This window comes from Mustela putorius, unplaced genomic scaffold, assembly GCF_011764305.1.
Source record: "Mustela putorius furo isolate JIRA1106 unplaced genomic scaffold, ASM1176430v1.1 tig00003845_pilon_pilon_pilon, whole genome shotgun sequence".
NCBI lineage: Eukaryota > Metazoa > Chordata > Mammalia > Carnivora > Mustelidae > Mustela > Mustela putorius.
In genome coordinates, this window is record NW_025421998.1 from 15,821,248 (window position 1) to 15,843,815 (window position 22,568).

General features: G+C 38.7%; 1 protein-coding gene across 6 annotated transcripts in view; it reads right to left on the reverse strand.

The window, feature by feature from the left end:
* STARD3NL (STARD3 N-terminal like) overlaps positions 1-22,568 on the reverse strand; it is a 53,709-nt gene that overhangs the window by 24,170 nt on the left and 6,971 nt on the right. For 4 of the 6 annotated variants that reach the window (XM_004739495.3, XM_045089641.1, XM_013059945.2 and 1 more), the window contains one exon: positions 249-516. In XM_004739495.3, coding sequence (XP_004739552.1) covers positions 249-473 — 225 coding nt within the window. In that variant the 5' untranslated portion in view covers positions 474-516. Of the gene's footprint in view, positions 1-248; positions 517-19,617; positions 19,672-22,568 lie in introns of all 6 variants that reach the window. The other 2 variants (XM_045089640.1, XM_013059952.2) reach the window with 1 other exon arrangement.

Here is a 22,568-nt window from a genome sequence, read left to right on the forward strand (position 1 = left end):
TAGTTTGTTAACTCCTGATATAGAGCAAAATACTGTGAATTCAAATTCCAAAGTGAGTTTTAAATGAACAGGCTCTGCTTTAAAACATGACAGTACAGAACAAGAAAAGTCAAAATCATCTGGAAAAGAGCAATATTACTCCCTCTGGAAAAAAGACAGTTTTCACTAAAGAAAGAAATGATGAGAAAAATAAAATTGTTTGTGTCTGGAAACAATTCTTATGTAGAGCCATGGGGAAAACCACTTACATTTAACTCTATTATCCAGAGTAATGTTACAAATAAGAGGTCAAAGGTGACAAACAAACAGAAAGTCCTCCTGACATCAGATATCCCTTTCTTTTCCCTTCCTTCATAAGACTCGATCCTGGCCATGAGGTGTGTGGGGTTGATGGAATGAACATCGCGCAAAGAAGCGTGAGAGCTCTGACTCCCTGTGAGAGCGTTCTCCATGTCTTCTTGCAGGGGGTTCATCCTGGAGGAGGGTTAAAGAAGCCTTTCTCCAACTTCACCATCCCTAGAGAGAAGAGAGTTTTGTGTTAAATCAGAGCTCACCTAAGACCACCATGCCACCCCCCTACTAGACAACTGTTTCTCTGAGAAACAGTGTCTTAACTGAAGACATTTTTCTGATGAAGACATGAAGAGAAAGTGAAATGAGAAGCAATTCTTGATGTTATCAATATTATAAAAGAGCTTTATTTCATTCATTTCTGAATGAAATAAAGAAGAACGCAATTTACAGAATTAAAGACAGAAGACAGAATGCTAACCACATCAAGAAAGGTCTCAGTGATAACCTGAAGGCCAGTTCCTTTGCTGGGCCCTAGAGAAAACCTCTCCAACTCTTGTCATTACTCCTGAACCAGGAATCCATTTCCTGAAAGCTCCCCAGAGAGTTCATAACCAGAATGTGTAAACAAGACAGGAAAAACGTGTTTCCTGAAGAGGAACTGCTTTCCACCAAAGAAAGTATCTAATAAACTGACTTTAGCATTTCCTCATCACCTCATAATGAATAAGCATGTTTCCAGGTCTCTTCTTGGAAAAGAAGTATACACACTTCTAAAGTTCAGCATTCTCCAAATACCTCTGTGCTAATTACACAAGCTACAGCTCTATCTAGAGATCCAGGAACCCCCTTCTCCAACCAAGACCAAGATGTGCTTCTACAGTACAACTAAAAGATTAGTCACCTAAGTGGTCTGGTCTCTTCATGAATGATGGGAAGTCATAAAACAGTATGGTAGATGGCATTACTGTTTGCCAAACATTCCTGCTTCCCTCCTATAGCACCTCTCCCCATCGGAGTTTCTATACCACAGGCTCTATTGACCTCATGTGCCTTTCTTTGGCCAAGGGAATGCAAGCAAAAGTTCATGTGCCACTCTTTTTTTTTTTTTTAGATCTTATTTATTTATTTGTTTGTTTGTCAGAGAGGGAGAGAAATAGGGAGAACACAGGCAGGCAGAGCGGCAGGTAGAGGCAGAGAGAGAAACAGGCTCCCCGCTGAGCAAGGAGCCCAATGCGGGACTCGATCCCAGGACCCTGGGATCATGACCTGAGCTGAAGGCAGCTCCTTAAGCAACTGAGCCACGCAGGCATCCCTCATGTGCCACTCTTGTCTAGATCCAGGAACCATGCACTAGTTCTCTTTGCTTTTGCCAGTGACCAGCAATGGCCAGATAAGAAGAGGATTTTCAAATCTATGTCATTAGAGGTTGGCTTAGTGATTATCTTCAAGCAAGAGGGAGGGAATAGCAACTAGAGCTCACAAGTTTGGTCAAATTCCATTTCTTGGCCTGAGTAGTGCTAGCATGGCTCTGCCCACTTAATGATAATCTACTGATGTAGGTAGTAGCTTCAGCAGTGTATTGATTTGTGAATATTCAAAATGCTGTACGCCTATGTACATACACATATATTGTCTACATGTCTCTACATGATATCTCTACATGTGAAGTAGACTTTATCACTTTATCATTATACGTCTATAACAGTTCCAACTAGAAAACAATCTAAATATCTAACAAGGGATTAGATAAATCATAGTACAGCCACAGTAGTCATTAAAATAAATACTTAGAAAGTATGAGTACTTAGAAAAATGTCTGTTTTAATAGTAACTTGACTAAAATCTGAATATTAAACAAAACACAGAGTACGTTCACAACTTCGTAAAAATAAAACCAAATTTTTATAAGAATGTATCTATGAAACATACCAAATCTTAGTACTGATTATCTTTGCCTGATATCAGAACCCCCCGCACTTTTACCTTTTCCATATTTTCAGATTCCCTATTTTGCACATATTGTATTTACAGTAGGAAGGATTATATTAAAATGTAAAATTGTTATAGTCCTGGACAGATGTCCCAGGACTCTATAAGGCTCTTCCCTCCCTTCTCAACACATCTGGATGACAGTAGATAACATCACCTTGGACATTCTGAAATGCTCAATAGGAGTCCAATTCAGTGCTTTATAAAATAAAATACAAATTTCCAAAAATTGAAGCATTTCTACACAATTTATTTCTCAATGAGATCATTATCATTCTAGGGGAAGGAATACCAGTGGGATATTCCCCAGTACAGTTTGCCTTAAAACAAAGCTCTCAAAACACTAAAGTATCTGCCAGGCTTCTAAGAGTTAATTCTGGAACAATAGCTAAAAAGGAATGTAACTGTTTTTTCTGTGGTGAAACACACATTTTAAAGTTCAAAAAGATACTGCAGTTGATCTCTAAATTTCAACCTGGATAAATAAAGACATATTTCTGTAGCCCTGCATTCTACATAAGAAAAAGCAATCTAAGTAGTTTTTAAGCCAATCTAATATTCTATTAGCAAGTATATTTAAAAATTAATTTAAATTTTTGGTCTACTAAACTGTATAGACAATCCAATAAATTCACAACTGAAACTCAGGACTGTAATTAGGAAGAAAATCACTTCTAAGGTAATTAGATCATTTTCTCAATCTCATCCAGTCCTCCTTCCCTGAACCTACTCCTCATGAATAAAAAATGGTAACGAAGCAAAACACCAACCCTAGAAATCTGAGGCTATTTCAAACTAAAACCTGACATCATACAATGATATACACCTGCCCTGAGAAATGACAATCATTACACTATTTTTCAGGAGCATGCACACAATTGCTAACTAGCTAGAATTTACAGATACTTGCATACCTTCAACAATAGTTACCCGAAGCACAGACTGTTGTGAGCAGCTTCCTATCAGATTTAGGACAGAGGGAAATCCTAAAAGGGAGAGAGCTTCCTTTTAATGTATAGAAAAGGATACTATATAAAGCCCCTTTCTACTCTACGGTCATAGGACTTCATGCTAACACTGTTTGAATCCCTAAAGATTCAACTGTGAATTCCTTCAGGAAGAGTTCAGTGAAATGCTCCCCACATTCTAATCTCCAGGCAAGGTCAAGTACATCTCCTCCAAGTTCCCCTAGGACTGTGGATATGCCACTTCTGCTACTGCTTACCACAGTGTGCCCTAATTATCCATTTATTTGCCTGTTTCTCCTGCTAGTCACTATGCTCCATGAAGGCCTTGAATTTGATTTGCACACTCCTGTGCCCCGTGGACTACTACAATAGAGCACTACCACAGAGGAGGAACAATACAACTGGTCAACTAAGTTAATTCTACCATCTATCACAAAGATTAGCACAGAGTCAGCTTTCAACATTCTCTGAAAAGATTACAACTATTTTTCCCCCTAAGGAAGAGCTCAGACAGTCTTCCAGATATAATTTTGGAAGTATTAAATATTCAGTTCTTGGTACCGACAACTTCTCTGGGGTTGGCTTAGGGAAAACAAGCCTCTCTAAAGATGGTGTTAAGCATTGATTAGCTGTATGCACCAGAACCTAAATCTGTAATTCAAGATTTAATCCAACCATAGGGAAAGTATGGGGGAGGAGGAGTAGGGTGGAGAATTATTCTTTAAAAAGAAAAACATCTCCTTATCTTTTTCTGGGATTTGTGTGAGGAGATAAGAATCTCCTTTTGTTGCTTCAGTTATTGAAAATGAGATTCATGTCTTCTTCTCTAGATGAATAACTATAATATTAGCCAGCTACTTCTACAATCACGTTATATTGACACCTCCACAAAATTCAGTGGCTTAACACAATCTACCTTTATTCTCAAGCACACGGGTCTACAGGTTGCCTGAAGTTCAGCTGTTCTAGTGGGGGCCCAGCTGGGAAACTGCTTCTGGAGGCAGAAGAACTTGGCTTCAAACTGTGTGTTGGATCTAGGTCTGATCTTCGTCTTCCTCCTTGGATCAGGACTGTGTGGGTCATGTTCTTTTCACCGCAAGAGCACAGGAAACAAGCTAGATCATGTAAATACACTTAAAATTTCTGTATGCATGCTATCTGTTCATAGTCTATTAGCCAAAGTATACCTCAAGGCCATGCCCAAGGGCAGCAGAGCTACCATGTATGCTCCCCTCAAAGAGCAGGAGAATGTAAGTGCATATTTGCTGATTAGTACTCCAATCTAGGACAGCTATCAATGTTCTAAACCCAGGGTTGACAAACTATAGCCTGAAGTTCAAATATGACCTGCTGCCTGCTTTTGATTACCAGGTTTTATAGGAACGCCACCACAACCATTCTTCCAGTCTATTGATGCTTTCACATGAAGATGGCAGAGGTGAATTGTCCCAACAGAAACCAGACTTTATGATGGGCATTTTTCTAGAAAGAGGGATTACTGCTTTCATTAGCTTCACAAAGGAGACCCAGGTGAGATTTAGTTGTTGGATTAGCAAAAATAGGCTAATTGATGAATATTCATTTTTCCAATGCATGCTCTGATTGTATGACTGGCAAGAACCTATGATTCATTCTAATTTCTCCACCCGTTGTTCTAGTGACACCACAGGTTAGGGACAGACCGTATTTTGGCTCCCTGGGGCCACTTCAGCAGTGCTTACAACATCAACATGCTGCTCTTTGCTCTCTTTCCTTAATTCCATACTACCAGAATTGGAGAAGAATTCTGTCCCATCTATGTTGGTAGTTTCTTAAATGATGACATCCGTCCCAAGTGGAAAAAACAAAACAAAACAAAAAGAACTCGAATCCTTTCTGTTTCCAAGAGGAATTGCTCACATCTCCAGGATTCTGCCACGGCACCCATCCCCAGGCTGGGTGCAAAGCTGAGGCACAACTTCAACTCCATGGGCTTCAGCACAGAATTGATACTATCAGATGGTAAAAAGGAGCTGCTCTGGGCACTGGCTACCACTGCTAGCATCATACAGGAGTCCCACAGTTTCCTGTACCTTCCTAGAGGAGGAGAGTGAGCCTCTGGGCACCCACAGGTGGCCTCAAACCACATCTTTCAACCAAACTACCCAGCCTCCTTCTCTGCACTACTTCTGGCAACAGCCAGGACACTGTATGTTCTCCTTGAAGAGAGTGTCAGAATAACAGACACTAAAACCATTTCTTTCAGACAGACTTTAGCCATCATCTTAACCAAAGGCCTAGGGAGCAGAGTTGCCTTATAGACATGTTTTGCTTGGTCTTGCACAGTGTTGCTCAAGATTTTGAACTAATTGCGGACATTTTAAATAATGAATTTTCATGTAAAAATCCAGATTTCTAGATTCTCTTGAAAAGTTAAACACAGAACCACTAGTCCTGCATTTCCTTACCATGACAATAAGGCCAAGAAGCTGCTGACCTCCTTAGAGGCAGTAAGATGCCCTTTCCACTTGGCCTCAGTTTGACCTAGCCTGGAGGCATTTGAGTTTTTCACTCTAATCTAGTCCACTCTCTTGTTTTAAAGGTAAGAAAATGCATTAACACCTGGAGACTCTCTTATCACATTGTTTCAAAGCTTTCTTCATGTTTGTTATTAAAGTTATTTTTGTCTATAAAACAAATGTATGCTTAAAGATTAAAAAAAAAAGAAGGAAGAATCTGAGGCCTCTGTGGATTATAGGGATGTGCCCATATTTTAAGGATTTAAAATTTAGTTTAGGATTAAAACTGAGGTCTTCTACGTCTTTCTTCCCCATCACTCAGCCTCCTCCCATATTACTAGACGGAAACAGGAGGTACATCAGGAGGTGTTTAAATGGACTTGGGGATGCAGGCACCGAATTTGAGAATCCCGAAAGACAGGGCTACCTCAGCTATGCCCACTCTACCCTAGGACTGGGTTTCTTTGGGAGCAGGGAGCAGCCTGAGCTAGCTAGCCTCTTGCAAGGCCCACATGGGATAAGATCTAGTTTACTGTGGTAGAAGTCCCATCTAGAGCCTAAAGGCTCCAAGATGAAACAGCTAGAACTAGAAATAGGAATACTGAGGGGATAACCTGACATTTACAAACATGCCTTGCCAGTATAAGAAACATAGAGGCTTTAGAAATTAAATATACACAGAAAGAGAGGCAGTGGGAAGGAAGCCACAGCTAATTTGAAGTATCAGAAAACATAAAACCACTTTCATATTTTAAGGATATCAGTATGAGGTGAGCAAAGTTCTGCCATGCCTAAGAAGAGCTTGATAACCTACATGTCAAATGCAATCAATTATTAACCTTTCCTAAAATATAAATTTCTACTTAATGTTTGCTTCAATGAGGCTGCTTATGTTTTTTTAAAACTTCCAATGTTGTTTGTAGATAAGATGTTCTAAACAAAGAAAAAAGTAAAATTCATTGTCCTATACTTCATGTTGTTGATTCTACCCTGTAAAGTAAAAGCCAGGCAGAACTCTGATGAAAGTGGCTTCAGAAAGACTAGCAGGGGACAAGGTTAAGCAGTTGACACCTTTGGACAACACTTCAGCTTCCTGAGCTGGAGAACCAGCATCAAAGTACTAAGATCAAATCCAAGATCAAACCAACCTTTTTTTGGCCAATTGCCCATTACCACTGTGTTCACATTTCAAAAAAGTCTTGGCTTACTTTATGCCATATATACTACAAACTAAATACAATGTCTAGAAAAATGTTTCTAAAAATTAGGCTACTGGATTGAATTTTATTATCTTTTATTTTGTTTCAGGCTTTTATTTAAATTTTAGTTAGTTAACATACAGTGTAATATTGGTTTCAGGAATAGAATTCAGTGATTCATCACTTATATCACGCAGTGCTTATCACAAGTGCCCGCCTTAATGCCCATTACCCAGCTAGCCCAACGCCCACTAGCAGCCCTCAGTTTTTTCTCTACAGCCATCAAAAAGAATGAGATCTTGCCATTTGCAGAATGGAGCTACTGGGCATTACGATGAGCAAAATCAGTCAGTCAGAGAAAGACAAATACCATATGATTTCGCTCATATGTGGAATTTAAGAAACCAAACAGATGAATACTGGATTGAGTTTTAAAATACCTACCAATCACATTCAAATTAGCAGCTGAAACAACAGGATATTACTGGATAGAGAGAAATACAGATTACTGGATACAGAAATCTGTGGGCAACAATCAGTTACTGCAAATGATTAAATAAAAACTCTTTAAAGCATTTAAATAACATCACCCTATTGTTTGGTACAAATAAAAATTAACTCCTCGGTCAGAGTCAAATTTTGCCAGCAGTTCCCTATTAATTTGACTACTGAGTGAAATACTTAAAAAAGAAAAAGAAAACAATGTACGTGCATGTATGAAGGTCTGCAAGGCTTTTTACAAATCTGCCCATATCATCAGGGCTACAATGGGGGAGCAGAGCGGAGACGTGTGAAACCATTAGAGTTAAGACTGCTCTCAGAGTTCAACTCTAAGGTCACACATAATGAATCAGAGTAGATGTACGGTGTCCCTGAAGGAGCAAAATGGTTTGCAAGACAAGATAGGAGAACGCTGACAGGGCATGCATTCAGCTCTAAAGAGCAGAGGTGAAAATGTGCCCATCAGAAAGGGGATGGGTCAGTTCAGAAAGCACAGGAAGAGGAGTATCACAGCAAATGGAAGCTGTGTTTAGACTGGCATCTTCAAGGGGGAGTTCCTCGCCTGTTGGATTTTAAATATCTCCAGTCCGCAGGCCAGATTATTCCTATGACTGATATGACGGCACAAGGGTATCATCAGTGCCTTTTGTCACTGAACAATTTAATAATTCCTGGCATGCCTCCTATCATCTTTTTAAAATTCTGGGTTTTTTTTTTTTTCTTTTCTAATCCATACAATATGTGCCCTCCTTAATATCCACCACCAGGCTCACCCATCCTCCAGGCCCCCCTGCCTTCCAAAACCCTCAGTTTGTTTCTCAGAGTCCACAGTCTCTCATGGTTCATCTCCCCCTCCAGTTTCCCCCAATTCACTTTTCCTTTCCTTCTCCTAATGTCCTCCATGTTACTCTGTTTCTTATTAAAATGTCACAGTGTAGGGCCCCTGGGTGGCTCATTTGGTTAAGCAACTGCCTTTGGCTCAGGTCATGATCCCAGAGTCTCGGGATCGAGTCCCATATTGGGCTCCCAGCTCCAAGGGGAGTCTGCTCCTTCCTCTGACTTCCCCTCTCATGCTCTCTCTCACTGTCTCTCTCTCAAATAAAATCTTTAAAAAAAAAAATGTCACAGTGTACATAGAGAAACAAGAGATTGTTCAGCTTGAGATAGTCATTCAGTCTACACTGAATGTTCACTAAAGATTTGGGGATGTGAGTTGACCCACATGAGGCAGAGTCACTCTCCATGGGACTCTGGCAACAGATGGTAACAAACCAGGTTTCTCGGGCAACAAGAGGGCTGGACTATAACATTAACAATCAGTGTGATGCCACTAAGAAACTTTTGGGAAAGTGGGTGTCTGGATGTCTCCTGATGACCCACAAAAGCACTGCTCTTTGAGAACTCCTAGAGATACCATTCAGATACCACCTTAGAGATAGTCACCTTAAATATTACCATCTCTTATGTATCATGGGCAAGTGGTGACATTCCAAAAGCAAAAGAGAATTATAGAAAGTTGTACTTTCACTCCAGTATTTTTCCAATATATCTTTCACAACTCACATGATAAACAAGAGTGGTGAGAGCGGACATCCCTGTCCTGATCCTGACCCCAGGGGAAAAGCTCTCAGATTTCTCCACTGAAGATATTCGCTGTGGGTCTTTCGTATATACGGCTTTCATGATGCTGAGCTATGTTCCCTCTATCTCTACATGGTGGAGAGTTTTTATCAAGAAAGGACGATATATTTTGTCAAATGCTTTTTCTGTACCTATTGAGAGGATCATATGGTTTTTATTCTTCTTTTATTAACGTAATGTATTGCACTGATTTGCGAACTTACATGCAGTTATCAATAATTTACTGCAAGTAAATTATTAAGAGGACCACAGTTATCAGGCTCAAAACAAAGCTAGAATAACTGAACTTGACTCTGTAATGGTAATACAGTACATTTGCTTTTTAAAAAATCTGACCTACAAGTATTTAAGTATGATTATTCATTTATAACCACTAAAAAGCAGGGAAAGTTCAGCAAAAGGCTCTTAATAAGTACACAGATTCTGAGATATATCCTCTCAACTTAGCAAGTATAGCTAATATTTGGATTTCTAAAAGTTGAGAAGTATAATACATTTGTAATCAGATTTAAGATTTAACACTCAGTATCAATAATGTATGCAGAGGAAAAAAGCCCATCTTAAAAATGAAGACAATGTAAGAGTGAAGAAAATGAAATGGAAGTGTTGACAGTTTACTTCTCTAAAACAATCTATTTGGTATTTTAAAGACATACATATGGATGCAGATTATTTGAATACATAATTTTTTAAAGACTGATAATTATTTTTTAACCCCTCAATCACAGACAATATGCTTTTTTTGAGGATATGATGTTATGCTTATAAAATTTAGCATAAAACTATATTGCTAAATAAAATCTAATTCAATAAGTCTTTTAATTAGGAACTGTACATAGGAAAAAACAACACATAACAATCAGAACACTATTTTCTAAAATACTGAAGTAAATATATTTAAAATTTTTAATATTTAAAAAACAACAGCAAGACCTTAGGAAAATGTTTAGAGAGTTGTTTATAAAAGAATTCTGAAGGGGCACCTGTGTGGCTCAGCTGGTTAAGCATCTGAATCTTAATTTGGGGTCAGGACCTATCTCAGGGTCCTAGGATCAAGTCCCGGGTCGGGCTCCACACTCGGCATGGAGTCTGCTTGAGATTCTCTCTCTCCCTCTGCCCTTCCCACCTCCCTGCCTGTGCATGTCTGTTCTCTCTCTCTCTCTCTCTCAAATAAATAAATAAATCTTAAAAAAAATTAATTCTGAAAATGTCCAACTAACTAAGCAAGAACTAAGTAAGAACATGTCAAACTCTCTGATGTTCAATGTAAATATCCATTTTCTCCTCTCAGGATGAGAAGTAGATTCAATGAAAGTAAAACATCTTATTCTGAAAAAAATAAATAAATAAATTGGGTTGTATGATTTTTTTTAAATGGCAGTAAAAGCAGTGGAAAGCTGTCAAAGCTGTGCTTAGCATCAAATTCACTTCTTAAAGTACTTTAATTACTTTTTAAGTAAGCAACAAAATTTTTAAAATAGGCACTTAAATTTTAAGACTACAAAAACTACATGTATCTTATAGGGAAAAATATCAAAAAAGAAAAAACAGTTAAGTACGATTAATAAATAAGTCCTAAAGGAGAATGGTAAATGTTCCAAGCTGGGGAATGGGTACAATATGATTCATCACACTCAATGCTCTATTTTTGTACATGGATGAACATTTCCACAGATTTAAAATATATAAATTAAACCCAAGAAATAGGCAAAGAGGTAAACCTAGATTGGGAAAAGAGAGATTAAGAAAGAAATAAAAGTACCACTATAGGAGAGGCTATTTTTCAAGCTACAAATGATACTTAACAATAATTACATTTCAGCATCATAAAGGTAATACTCTGGAAATATTTTAGTATTCTTGATTTATCAAGAAGACGATGGCCTGATTAGAATGAACCATCCTAAAAAGAAAAGTAAAAAAGTTGACAAAGAATTACCTAGCAAAGGAACTACAGCAAGACAGTTTGCTCAGTATTTCAAAATTTGAGAAAAAAAAAAAGATAAAATCTTGCAAACTACTCTAGAACATTAAAAAAAAAAGCTATTATAGTACTAAATAAAACTAGCATAATCCTGACTTAACTGTCCAAAAACACACAAGAACAAAGAACACAAGTATTAACTAATCCCACCTATGACCATGTATATAACACTATATATACCACATATTAACCTAATAGCAAAATGAGTAATTTTGTTAGTGCAAACTGAGTTGGGCATATTACGGAGTACTTAATTTACAATAGAGTCATTTAACCTCACAACAGCTCCCATGAGTAAGACTCCCATATTTGAAGGTATTTCTGAAACATCACATAAATTAATCAAAACTCATATAAATAAAAGCTAAACCTAATAAGGAGGCAGATATTTCGGTTTCTTTGCATTTCAAAAGCATGCATGAACACAACTTATGATTCATGTGGGCCAAAAAGCTTTGAAATTATGTAAATTTTGACTGGTTTTCAATTCGGGGGAACTGGGATGATTTCAAATTTTGTGCGGCTCATCTCCATATTGACCTGCTGTCTTCCACTTTCTTTAAAGCGAGGCCCTTTCAAGTCTCTTATTCTCCAGGTTTTGAAAGAGATATAGGGAAACAAACTAGTGATATAAGAAAAACAACTGCAGACTGAAGGAAAAAAGTGGCAAGTATAATCACGCGGAGACAAGGAACAACAGATAGAAGAGGAGTGTGTGCCAATCTTCATGGGCCACACAAGTGGACAGAGAGGCCACAATGCTGATTTATCAGAAGTCAGAAATTTTAACTGAGAAAGGAAATTAACTACCAAGTATTAGTTCAATTAAAAAAAAAACACTAAAGATCAAGGAAAACGTATTACCTATAAGCCATCTGGCCTGTACTTTTAAGCTCTTCAGCAAAAAATATTTACAGATGATAAAAATGCCATCTAAATTCAGTTACAAAAGAAAGAAACTATTAAATAGTCATTATGGCTCATGGAGAAAGAAATCTATACATCGAAATATACTGAAGGTTCCATTTAAAAGTTAACAAAACAAGGGGCACCTGGGTGGCTCAGTCATTAAGTGTCTGCCTTGGCTCTGGTCATGATCCCAGGAGTCCTGGGATTCAGCCCCACATCGGGCTCACCGAGAAGCCTGCTTCTCCCTCTCCCACTATCCCTGCCTGTGTTCTTGCTCTCACTACCTCTCTCTCTCTATCAAAGCTACCTCTCTTTCTGTCAAATAAATAAACTTAAAATTTTTTTTAAAAAATAATAAATTTTTAAAAAGTTAATGAAACAAAACCATTTGAATGTGTTATGCAGTAGAAGAAACTGCAGGTAAATAAATGTTTTTAGGATGACGAATTTAAAAGAACATCTACAAAGAGATACATATGAATACATAAAAATCAAAAGCTTCCCTATATTACGTTAGAAAGTGAAACTTTTGTTTTTTAGATAAGTTGGTATTATTTTTTTTAAAGATTTTATTTATTTATTTGACAGAAATTACAAGTACACTGAGAGGCAGGCAGAGAGAGAGAGAAGGAAGCAGGCTCCCTGCCGAGCAGAGAGCCCGATGCGGGACTTGATCCCAGGACCCTGAGATCATGACCTGAGCCGAAGGCAGCGGCTTAACCCACTGAGCCACCCAGGCGCCCCTAGAAAGTGAAACTTAAAGGTGATTAAAGACCTAATGAAAACCTTAAAATTCAACCGGAAGAATGGGCAAAGAAAAGACAAGGCACACAAGATAAAGAAATTTATTGATAATCTAATAAAAAAAGAATTCTCATCAAACACCTGTAAATTTTTTAGAGAAGCAAATTTGAGATATGATTATTTATTAAAGTTTCCTGGGACCTTCAGGTAGACACACCTGAAACTCTTTAATGTTGCCTAACCTAACACATGGTCTACTTCTGCCTCCCTCTTCAGAACCACTTCATGCAAGAAATTGTAAGCACTTCCCTAAAGGAATCAAATTCTCTGGAAGCTCTACTTGTACTTTTCTCTCTACCTGGAGTGCTACTCTCCTTATGTCTATGGCTTACTCAACCTGTAAGCCTTAATTCAAAGGTTGCTTTCTCAGGGAAGCTTTGGCTTCCTCCCACTCTTCCACACCCTGCTGCCAGAGCAGAGAAAAGCATACGCAGATGTCTGTAATGACCTTTATTATGCTGCAACAAGATTATTTTTGCTTTTCATTTTTTTTTTTAAAGCAAAAGTTTGCTTAAAATTTTGGGATTCACCTACTTACCAGTCCCTTCATTCCGGACAGTGAAAGTGGGAAGAAATTAAAGACAGACAAACATGGGGTGCCTGGGTGGCTCAGTCAGGTAAGCGTCTGACTCTTGATTTAGATTCTGGTCATGATCTGAGGGTCTTAGGACTGAGCCCTGCATCAGGCTCCCCGCTGAGTAGGGAGTCTGCTTGTCTCCTGCCCCTCCCTCTGCATGCACTTTCTCTTTCTCTCCAAATTAAATAAATAAACCTTTGAAAACAATACAGACCGAAAAAGACTATTTAAAATTGCATCAAAAACATTAAAATAAATTTAACAAAATATATGCAAGTTCTCAACACTGAAAATTTCTGCTTAGAAAATAGAGATGAAAATAAATGGAGAAATATATAATGTTTATGGAGTAGAAGAACTCATAGTATTAATATTTCAGTTCCCCCAAATCAATCTATACATACAACTCAATCCCAATAATAATCCCATCAAGTTTTTTTGGTAGAAATTGACAAGCTAATTCTAAAATACATATATACAAAGGCGAAGAAATGAGAATATCCAAAGCAATTTTGAGAGAAAAAAGAACAAAATTGGAAGACTCACATTGCCTAACATAAAGATTTTCTATAAAGCTTCAGTAATGAAAACAGTATGGCACTAACATAAAGGTCAACAAATAGATGAACGGAACACAAAAGAGAGCCTAGAAATAGACCTGCACTTATATGATCACTTGACTTTGGACAAAAATATCAGAGCAATCCAATGGTAAAAAGACAACAAATGAAAAGAAAAGGACTTTGAACCCTGACTCACACTGTGCAAAAAATACGAATGTATAGGAGAATATTTTTAAACATTTCTGTAAGCAAAGATTTCCTACAGAAGATACACAAAGAACCCAAAATCATTTAAAATAATTGTATAGGCTGTCTTGAGGGGCTCCCACTGGCCAATGTGGGACAACCTGAACATGAAAATAAGTAATGGCAGTAATGTTAGTAAAATCTAAAAGTTCCAGAAGTCCATTAGTATGTAAAAGAGAGAGAGAGAGAGAGATGGGGCAGAAGTTCTCCTTTACCGAAAAAAAAGATAAAAAAGGAAGAAGAGATAATGAAATTAGAAAAATCAACAATTTGTAACCCACAGTTGGAGTAATTGAACCACGTAAGAATCTTCAACAGATGCTAAAAATTATTAAGAGGTTGTTGAGAAAAAGGATCTTCACAGTCTCAAAAGTATTATCCCTCAGATTATCCAATAAGTCCACTGGGAGTAATACACCTTTACAGTGAAGAGATCTAGCAGCCACCATCTGTACCCAATCAAACAGCATCATCAATATTGGAATAAGCTGACATTATTATATATGTCCTGATGTGATGCAGTAAGAAGTATACAACACCACTTATCTATCATGACATACCCTAGCAAAAATGTTTAACCTGATTTTAGTCATAAAGAAACAGTTAGATAGACACAGTTTTGGGATGTTCTCCACGACAGGTATTGCAGACTGTTTAAAGAAGTCAATGTGGTTAAAACAAAACAAGAACAGAAAGAAGGAAAAGTGTTGTGGATACTCTTTGAACTTAAAAAAACATCAAGAGATACAACTACCAAATGCAATACACAAGCCTAGATTGAATCTTGAATATGAAAGAAAAAAAAAATAAAAGAAAAAGAAAAGAGAAGAGAAAAAGTTACAGAAAACAATTGGAGAATTGATTACAGTCCAGTCTCCTGGTTATGTAGAAGAATGCCCCTATTCTTAGGAGACGCATGCTGAAGTACTGAGTAGTAAGCGTCATGAAGTACATGGCTTAATTTATGAATAGTTCAGAAAACAGGAGGACAGAAAGATGTTTTGTAATAGAGTTGCCTCTATGTATCTATCCATCCATCCATCTGTATCTGTAAACCTACATATGATACAAATTTAAGTATAATGTATACATGTAGTTGTACATACATACATGTAACATGTAGCATACTGCTATTACAGAGAGCAAATGTAAATTTTCATTACAAAAAAAAAATCATTAAATTAACTCTGCCACACTGTGAGCTACTTTTCGGAGCACAGAGGAACCAGAATCATCTTCAGAAATAACTTATCATTCTATAAAACAATGCACATGAATTTTGCACATATTTGCATAATTCTTCTATACAAGACAGTTTAAGTGACAGACTAAAAGGAAAACCTCTGTAAGAGGCATGCAAAATAATTTTGCCCTTTATGTAACTATCAAATTATCTCCACACAAATGAAAACTGGTTGAAGACTTCCTAAGTACTTGTGACTGAAGATGGCAGGTATTCTGTCTGAATGTTCGCCAGTGTTAAGTCAAACCCCTACTAATGGCCTTTCTGGTTGTTGTCCTGGGGCCTAAGTGGAACATTGGAGAGTATACTGAGCAACAGTCTAGGCTCTAAAGTTTGCCCAGGTCTTTAATGAACATGTGCACAAGATAATCACTTTTCTATAAGCTTTTAGAAGCCAAATCTGTCCTTCATTTGGTTCCACATATTAGTACCCAAACTCTTCCTAGACTTGGGGAGAGATTTTTTTACACGGCACCATCCACCGAGGCTTGGACATACCAGATGCTGTTTAATTCATGCAGCTGATTTATTATACGACTACTGATTGCTATACTTCAATACCACTTCCTTCTGTTCTTTCTCTTAGTTCTCTTTAAGAATTTAGAATTTCTGGGCACCTGGGTGGCTCAGTGGGTTAAGCCGCTGCCTTTGGCTCAGGTCATGATCTTAGGGTCCTGGGATCGAGTCCTGCGTCAGGCTCTCTGCTCAGCAGGGAGCCTGCTTCCTCCTCTCTCTTTCTCTGCCTGCCTCTATGCCTACTTGTGATCTCTTTCTGTCAAATAAATAAATAAAATCTTTGAAAAAAAAAAAAGAATTTAGAATTTCTGACTCCATAGTAATATCTCTCTATATACTTTCCACTGTTTCATTCCAAATATTTATTTTCTAGGTCTTTTCTAGTGTTGTTTACTCACTTGGGATATAATGAAAGCTTTTATTCCATTCTGATAAATCTGCTCTCTCTTTGCTGCTATTTTCCGCCCTCCTCCTGCCCACTTCCCCCAACACACACATTTAAAGCTTTCTGTCAAAAACCTCTGTCATTTCTTGCAGTCTTATATCACTCAATAATTTCTGCTAATATCAGCAGATCAAAGTAACCATATGTGCATAAATAGGACTTAACCTTTCAATGATATGCTTTAGGACTAAGATTTATTTAGAAATTGATATCAATGACCACGAAAAATTAAAGCAAAAAACAAATATGCTATAGTATTTTTAAGTAAGTCTTCTAACAACACTAATTTATCTACCAAACCCAAACCTGTTTTTTTTAATTAATTAATTTTTTAAAAATAAACATAGAATGTATTTTTATCCCCAGGGGTACAGATCTGTGAATCGCCAGCCCAAACCTGTTTTTATAGAAACTTAATTTCTAAGCAATCTATTTCTATAGCAATAGTAAAAATATTAGTGAACTTTTTTTGACACTAAATATAGAAATATTAAGATTTAAAGATGGCTGGATAAATGTATATTGATGTTTGCGAAATTTATGAGGCGAACTCAAACATATACTGAGAAACTGAATCTAGATGTGTACTACAAAATTTTAAAATTGCACTTGATAATTTCTGAAAATTCAAAGTTTGCCAGGAATATACTATGTCTACTTCATTTACTCTACAAATATGTATCGACCACCGAAAAGCTGTACCAGGTCTTCCTCTGAACATAGGATGTGGCAACGAACGAAATAAAAAATATTTCCTATGCTCACAGAGCTTACTTTCTTTTTCATTTTTTTAAAGACTTTATTTATTTGAGAGATAGATCACAGAGGGAGAGAGAGAAGCAGACTGGCTGCTGAGCAGGGAGGCTGACTCAAGGCTCGATCCCAGAACCCTGAGATCATGACCTGGGAAGAAGGCAGACTTTTTTTTTTTTTTTTTTTTTTTTTTTTTTTAGTATTTATTCACAAGCATGTTTATTGGGTTAGAGTCACATAAAAACTGAAAATAACATGATTGTTTATCAGTGGAAATAAGTGAATAGGCTATTGAATCAGAAGCTGCTTATAAAAATAGTTACATCAGGGGTGCCTGGGCGCTCAGCTGGTTAGATGTCTGACTTGATTTCAGCTGGGGTCATGATATCAGGGTTGCAGGATCCATCCCCACATCTAGCTGCCCACTCAGTGGGGAACTGGCTTGGGATTCTCTCTCTCCCTCTGGAAGGCAGACTTTCTAAAGGGGGCAGGAGGTAAATAAAAAAGCACTGTACATTTAAACTGCGTGTTTACAATGACCTCACCGACGAGGTGGAGCAAAGACCAGCAAAGAGCATTGCAGGGAGAGGGAAGAGTAAGGGCACTGCCCTGAGGTGGGTGGACTTGGCCACCCTGGAGTACAGACAGTCATTAGCTTTCAGCTTGGCTGTAGCTAAGTAACAGAACTGGAGAGCAGGGGCGTCTGGGTGGCTCAGGTCATGATCTCAGGGTCCTGGGATCCAGCCCCGCATCGGGCTCTCTGCTCAGCAGGAAGCCTGCTTCCTCCTCTCTCTCTCTGCCATCTCTCTGCCTACTTGTGATCTCTGTCAGGCAAATAAGAAACAGACAAAAACAAACAACAACAACAAAAAAAAACTGAAGAGCAGCAGGAGGAGATAAGAGAGAAGTTGAGAAGAGGCAGAAAACCTTATAGGCCACTGTAAAGATTTTAATGAGACAGGAAGACACTGAAGGTTTTCAGCAGAGGCTCTCTAGCTGAGAGAGCCATAGAAGCAGGAAGACCAATCAGCAGATACGGTAACAGATTCCGGAAGGAGGTAAAGCACTGACTTATTAGACTAGCATGGTAGCATGGAGGTGGTAAGAACAGACTGGTTCTAAATACAGAGTCGAAAGCACTTGTTGATGGGTTGGCTGTGGGGTCAGGGATAAAGGAAGGACGGAAAGAGAACTGCTGGGTTTACAGCCTGGGGAAACTGAAGGATGGAGCTGCTATTTACGGAAATGGAGAAGATCGTGGAAAGGCAACTTCGAGGAAGAACATCAGTTCAGTTTGGACACATCAAGTTTGAAATGCTTATTAATATCCAAGTAGATAGTTATTCTTACTAAAGGAAATTGCCAGAAAGAAGTCAGGAGTTCAGGGAAGAGATCTGAACTAGAGAGAGAAATTTTAGAGTTCGTAGCTTAGGGATGGAAGTTAAAAGAATTCAATAAAACAGAAATTTGAATGTCCTCCCTTCTTTCCATAAAAGATGAGAAAATAAAACAAGGCTCCTTTATCTGTAGAACAGAAAATAATTAAGATGGGGCCCACTCTAAGTCCACTAAAATTCTCATTTTATTAAATAATAAGCACTGAACACCTACAAAATGTAAAGCCCCAAGGACATTTAAAAGGTTTCAAAAAGCAATGTTAAGTGTTCCCCTGCTTTCAGAACTGCCATCTACTTGAGGAGACAGCTAGATAAATAATAGAAGGGAATGACGAAGAGGAAGAAAGGAAGGAAGGAAGGAAGGAGGGAGGGAGGGAGAGAGGGAGGAAAAGGAAGAGAAGAAGGAAGGAAGCTAGTCAAGTGAGTACCCCGACAATAACCATGCCCCTGGGTGTTGCCTGGTCCAAGGGAAGATGAGCCAGCTGGGGAGAGGAAGGACACTTGACAATGTAGATTTGTTCTTCCACAGATCACAGGTTGGCAAAATGGCAGCATGCCATGGAATGGCCAGTCACGTTGGGTAGTTCATGTTGTTCGCTCACTACCTCCGCAAGGGTTGACAACTCGGTAGACAATTACGCCACCAGCCCTGGCTGAGTCAGATGGCTGGCAGGTTACAGCCACATCTCATCACCATCCAAATTTAAAAATCTCTCTCAAGATGGGCTCTGGCAAACAAGAATATTCATCTTTTTCAAAAACAGCTATCAGGTGGCCCAGAATAACCGGAACAACGTGGTCTCTACAGCTACTTCCCTCCAACTTCTACTGTTTCTTTCCAAACTCTGAGTCTTCTTCCAGTAGATCTCTTTTGGTGCTCAAATAGATTTTTACAGCTTTTCTCCCTTTCACAGCTTCAGCTCTAACTTCTATACTCATATACTACCTTCACAGCTCACCTAGAAACAACTTTATTTTAATCTTCTAGGTCACAGAAGCTATACATAACCCCATTTCCCTTCATGAGTCAAACAAAGTCATTTCCACAGGTATAAAAGACTGCTGATTTTCTTGGTTGCTGACTACTCACCATTTTCCAGAACTTTTTCTTCTTCCCACAGAACAAAATCTACTTTTAGCTTTCCTAAAAAATCACAGGAAATCAGTTATTATGGTTATTATGGAGTTAGCACTATTTTTCCCAATTTTGCATTCATTAGTACTCTCAACCGTCAGTAGGTGGTAATTCAGAGCAACCGTGTTCCTCCTTAGTGCACACATTCTCATGAATATTTAAAACTTCCTCTTCAGGATGTGCTACCAGCTTTAGCAACGATGGAGTCAACCATCATATTACTTCCTTTGGAGGAGATCGTCACGATGTGACCACCAGCCAACCTGTGAGCTGGACCTGGCCACCAGGAGACTCGCCACCCCCTTTCCTGTCCTTGGAATGTATATTCTGCTCGTCTTCCTCACTCTCAGAAGCTGCTCCAAAGATACAGGCTTGAAATAGAACTGTGGTGCTGAGACCATCTGGACTGGGTGTGTGTGACTGACTGAACTCACTTGAGGCCTTGACATAAACTTTGAAGATTCTGGAGGCCGGGTGAGGAAAACTACTCATCTTGCAACTGCTCAAGACAAGCCTTGTAAGTAAGTTCCTTCATCCCTACAACTGCCATGGCAAATGTGAAATGGTCTGCCTCTTTCTTCACTGTCCCTGCCCTGCACACACAGCGGCCAGTTTCATTTACACCCCAGAAGCTCCAGAGGAAGCTGTAAACCAACAAATCCCTCAGTTATGCAACCTAAATATTTTCCAATGCATATGAAGACATCTCTGCGCCATGTACTGCCATTTCGTCAGTGCTCACTGCAAGCAATTTTCAAAAAGAGGATTTCGGTTCTCAGGACAGAACTGCGATCTTATTGATCTCTATCTGAAAATCAGTAATGTCCCAAGACAGTGAGCTCAATGACCTCCCACGAATCATAGCCAAGTGGCTACAAGTGGACACTTCTTTTAGTAACCGTCTCTCTTCATCTCAATGACTAGAATTAAGAATATGTTCATCACACATTCTCCACAGCCCTCCCCAAACTTATCTCCTCTACAGGGGAAAAACTGTAGAGTAGCCAGCTGTAGCTGGCCAGCTGACAAGTAGACAGCAAAGCTAAGGTGGTTATTCAGAAGTGAGGAGCAGGGTTTCTCTTCATTCAAAGGCACAAGACCCTTTCCGTGAAAGAGGAGAAATAGGGGCGCCTGGGTGGCTCAGTGGGTTAAGCCGCTGCCTTCGGCTCAGGTCATGATCTCAGAGTCCTGGGATCGAGCCCCGCATCGGGCTCTCTGCTCCACAGGGAGCCTGCTTCCCTTTCTCTCTCTCTCTGCCTGCCTCTCTGACTACTTGTGATCTCTGTCTGTCAAATAAATAAATAAAATCTTAAAAAAATAAAAAAAAAGAGGAGAAATAAACATTCCTGCAAATGTCACTCTAGCTGACAAAGCCATCCTCTCCTCACTGCTCCTTGGTGGCTCCAACACTGGGAGAAGTAGTACACCAAGAGCAATGCCAGGGAAGACGGAGTATCAACTGCCCCTGGCATTATCCAAGGCCAACTCCCTAATTCACAAACCAGGACAAGCCAAGAGAAGGAACGGTCATTCACATCTTTGCCCAGGAGTATCTACCAACAGGCAGAAGTTACATATGTCACCTCCTACTCTGGTATACAAAATGGCACATAGTTCCTAACATAATTACTAATCTTTATGGTGGGTGAAGGTCTGCTTGGTGCACATGACAGATTAAGAAAATCAATGGCAAAATCTTGACATCTGGATTTGAAGGGGAAAAAAAAAAACTGTAACCTTTCCTTCTTTCATCAGACTTCATAGGTGGCCATATAGGAAACTGATCTTCAGAAGATCAGCATCAGATGACTTTAGCTTATGCTTCAGGAAACAGAATCACAAAAACAAAGACCACATAAGACTCAGTGCAGTTATAGGCTAATATACTCAGGAAACAGAATTAAAGCCTCATAATGAGAACGGATTCAGAGAATGTTACAGAGGTAGAGGATATCATAAAAGTAGTAGGAGCTCAGGCGCCTGGGTGGCTCAGTGGGTTAAAGCCTCTGCCTTAGGCTTAGGTCATGATCCCAGGGTCCTGGGATTGAGCCCCACATCAGGCTCTCCGTTCCGCAGAGAGCCTGCTTCCTTCTCTCTCTGCCTGCCTCTCTGCCTACTTATAATCTCTGTCAAATAAATAAATAAAATCTAAAAAAAAAAAAAAAAGTAGTAGGATCTCTTTAAGCTCTCAAGGTTCTCAAAAAGGTTTGAAACCAGCTCCATTATTTGCTCTAAAATAATGTAACAAGAGATAAGTAATTACAAAGTCAAAAACAAAACTGTAAGAATGACTTAAAAATACAGATATTGGTGTAGAACATACATACTACCCGTAAATACTTCAAAAAATATTTAGGGAAGGAAAAACTAACAAATAATAACCCATAATTTCTTGTGTACAGCTTTTATTATGAAGATAAGCATTAAATTTGATTCTGCTATGAGCTTCATCTTCCGAACTGGTGACCATGTCATTCCCTAATATCTTTTACTGGACTTTTCCAGTTTTCCCAATTATCACTCATTCACATTACTCAATAATTCAGACTCACTCATCTCTGAAACATCTTCCATCCTGGTATCACGCTAGTTTTTTTTAAAAAATGAAAACTCGAACGAACCATTTTATCCCCTTTCTCTCATACTCAGGGCTCTAGTCATAGGGGCCTATTTTTAGTTCCCTGTGCAGGAGGAAATTTCACCATCCATGCCTTTGCTCTAATGCTCCATTTTCCTGGAGAGTCTTATCATCAGAGCACTTAAACAACAGCAATAAAAGCCTGTTCACTATTTAAGGAAGCTTAAGTACCACTTCCTCAAAGAAACCTTCCATAAACTCACTGGATGACACACATGTCATGCATCTTTTATGGCACCTCGAATCTTTCACACATTATTCACATGTC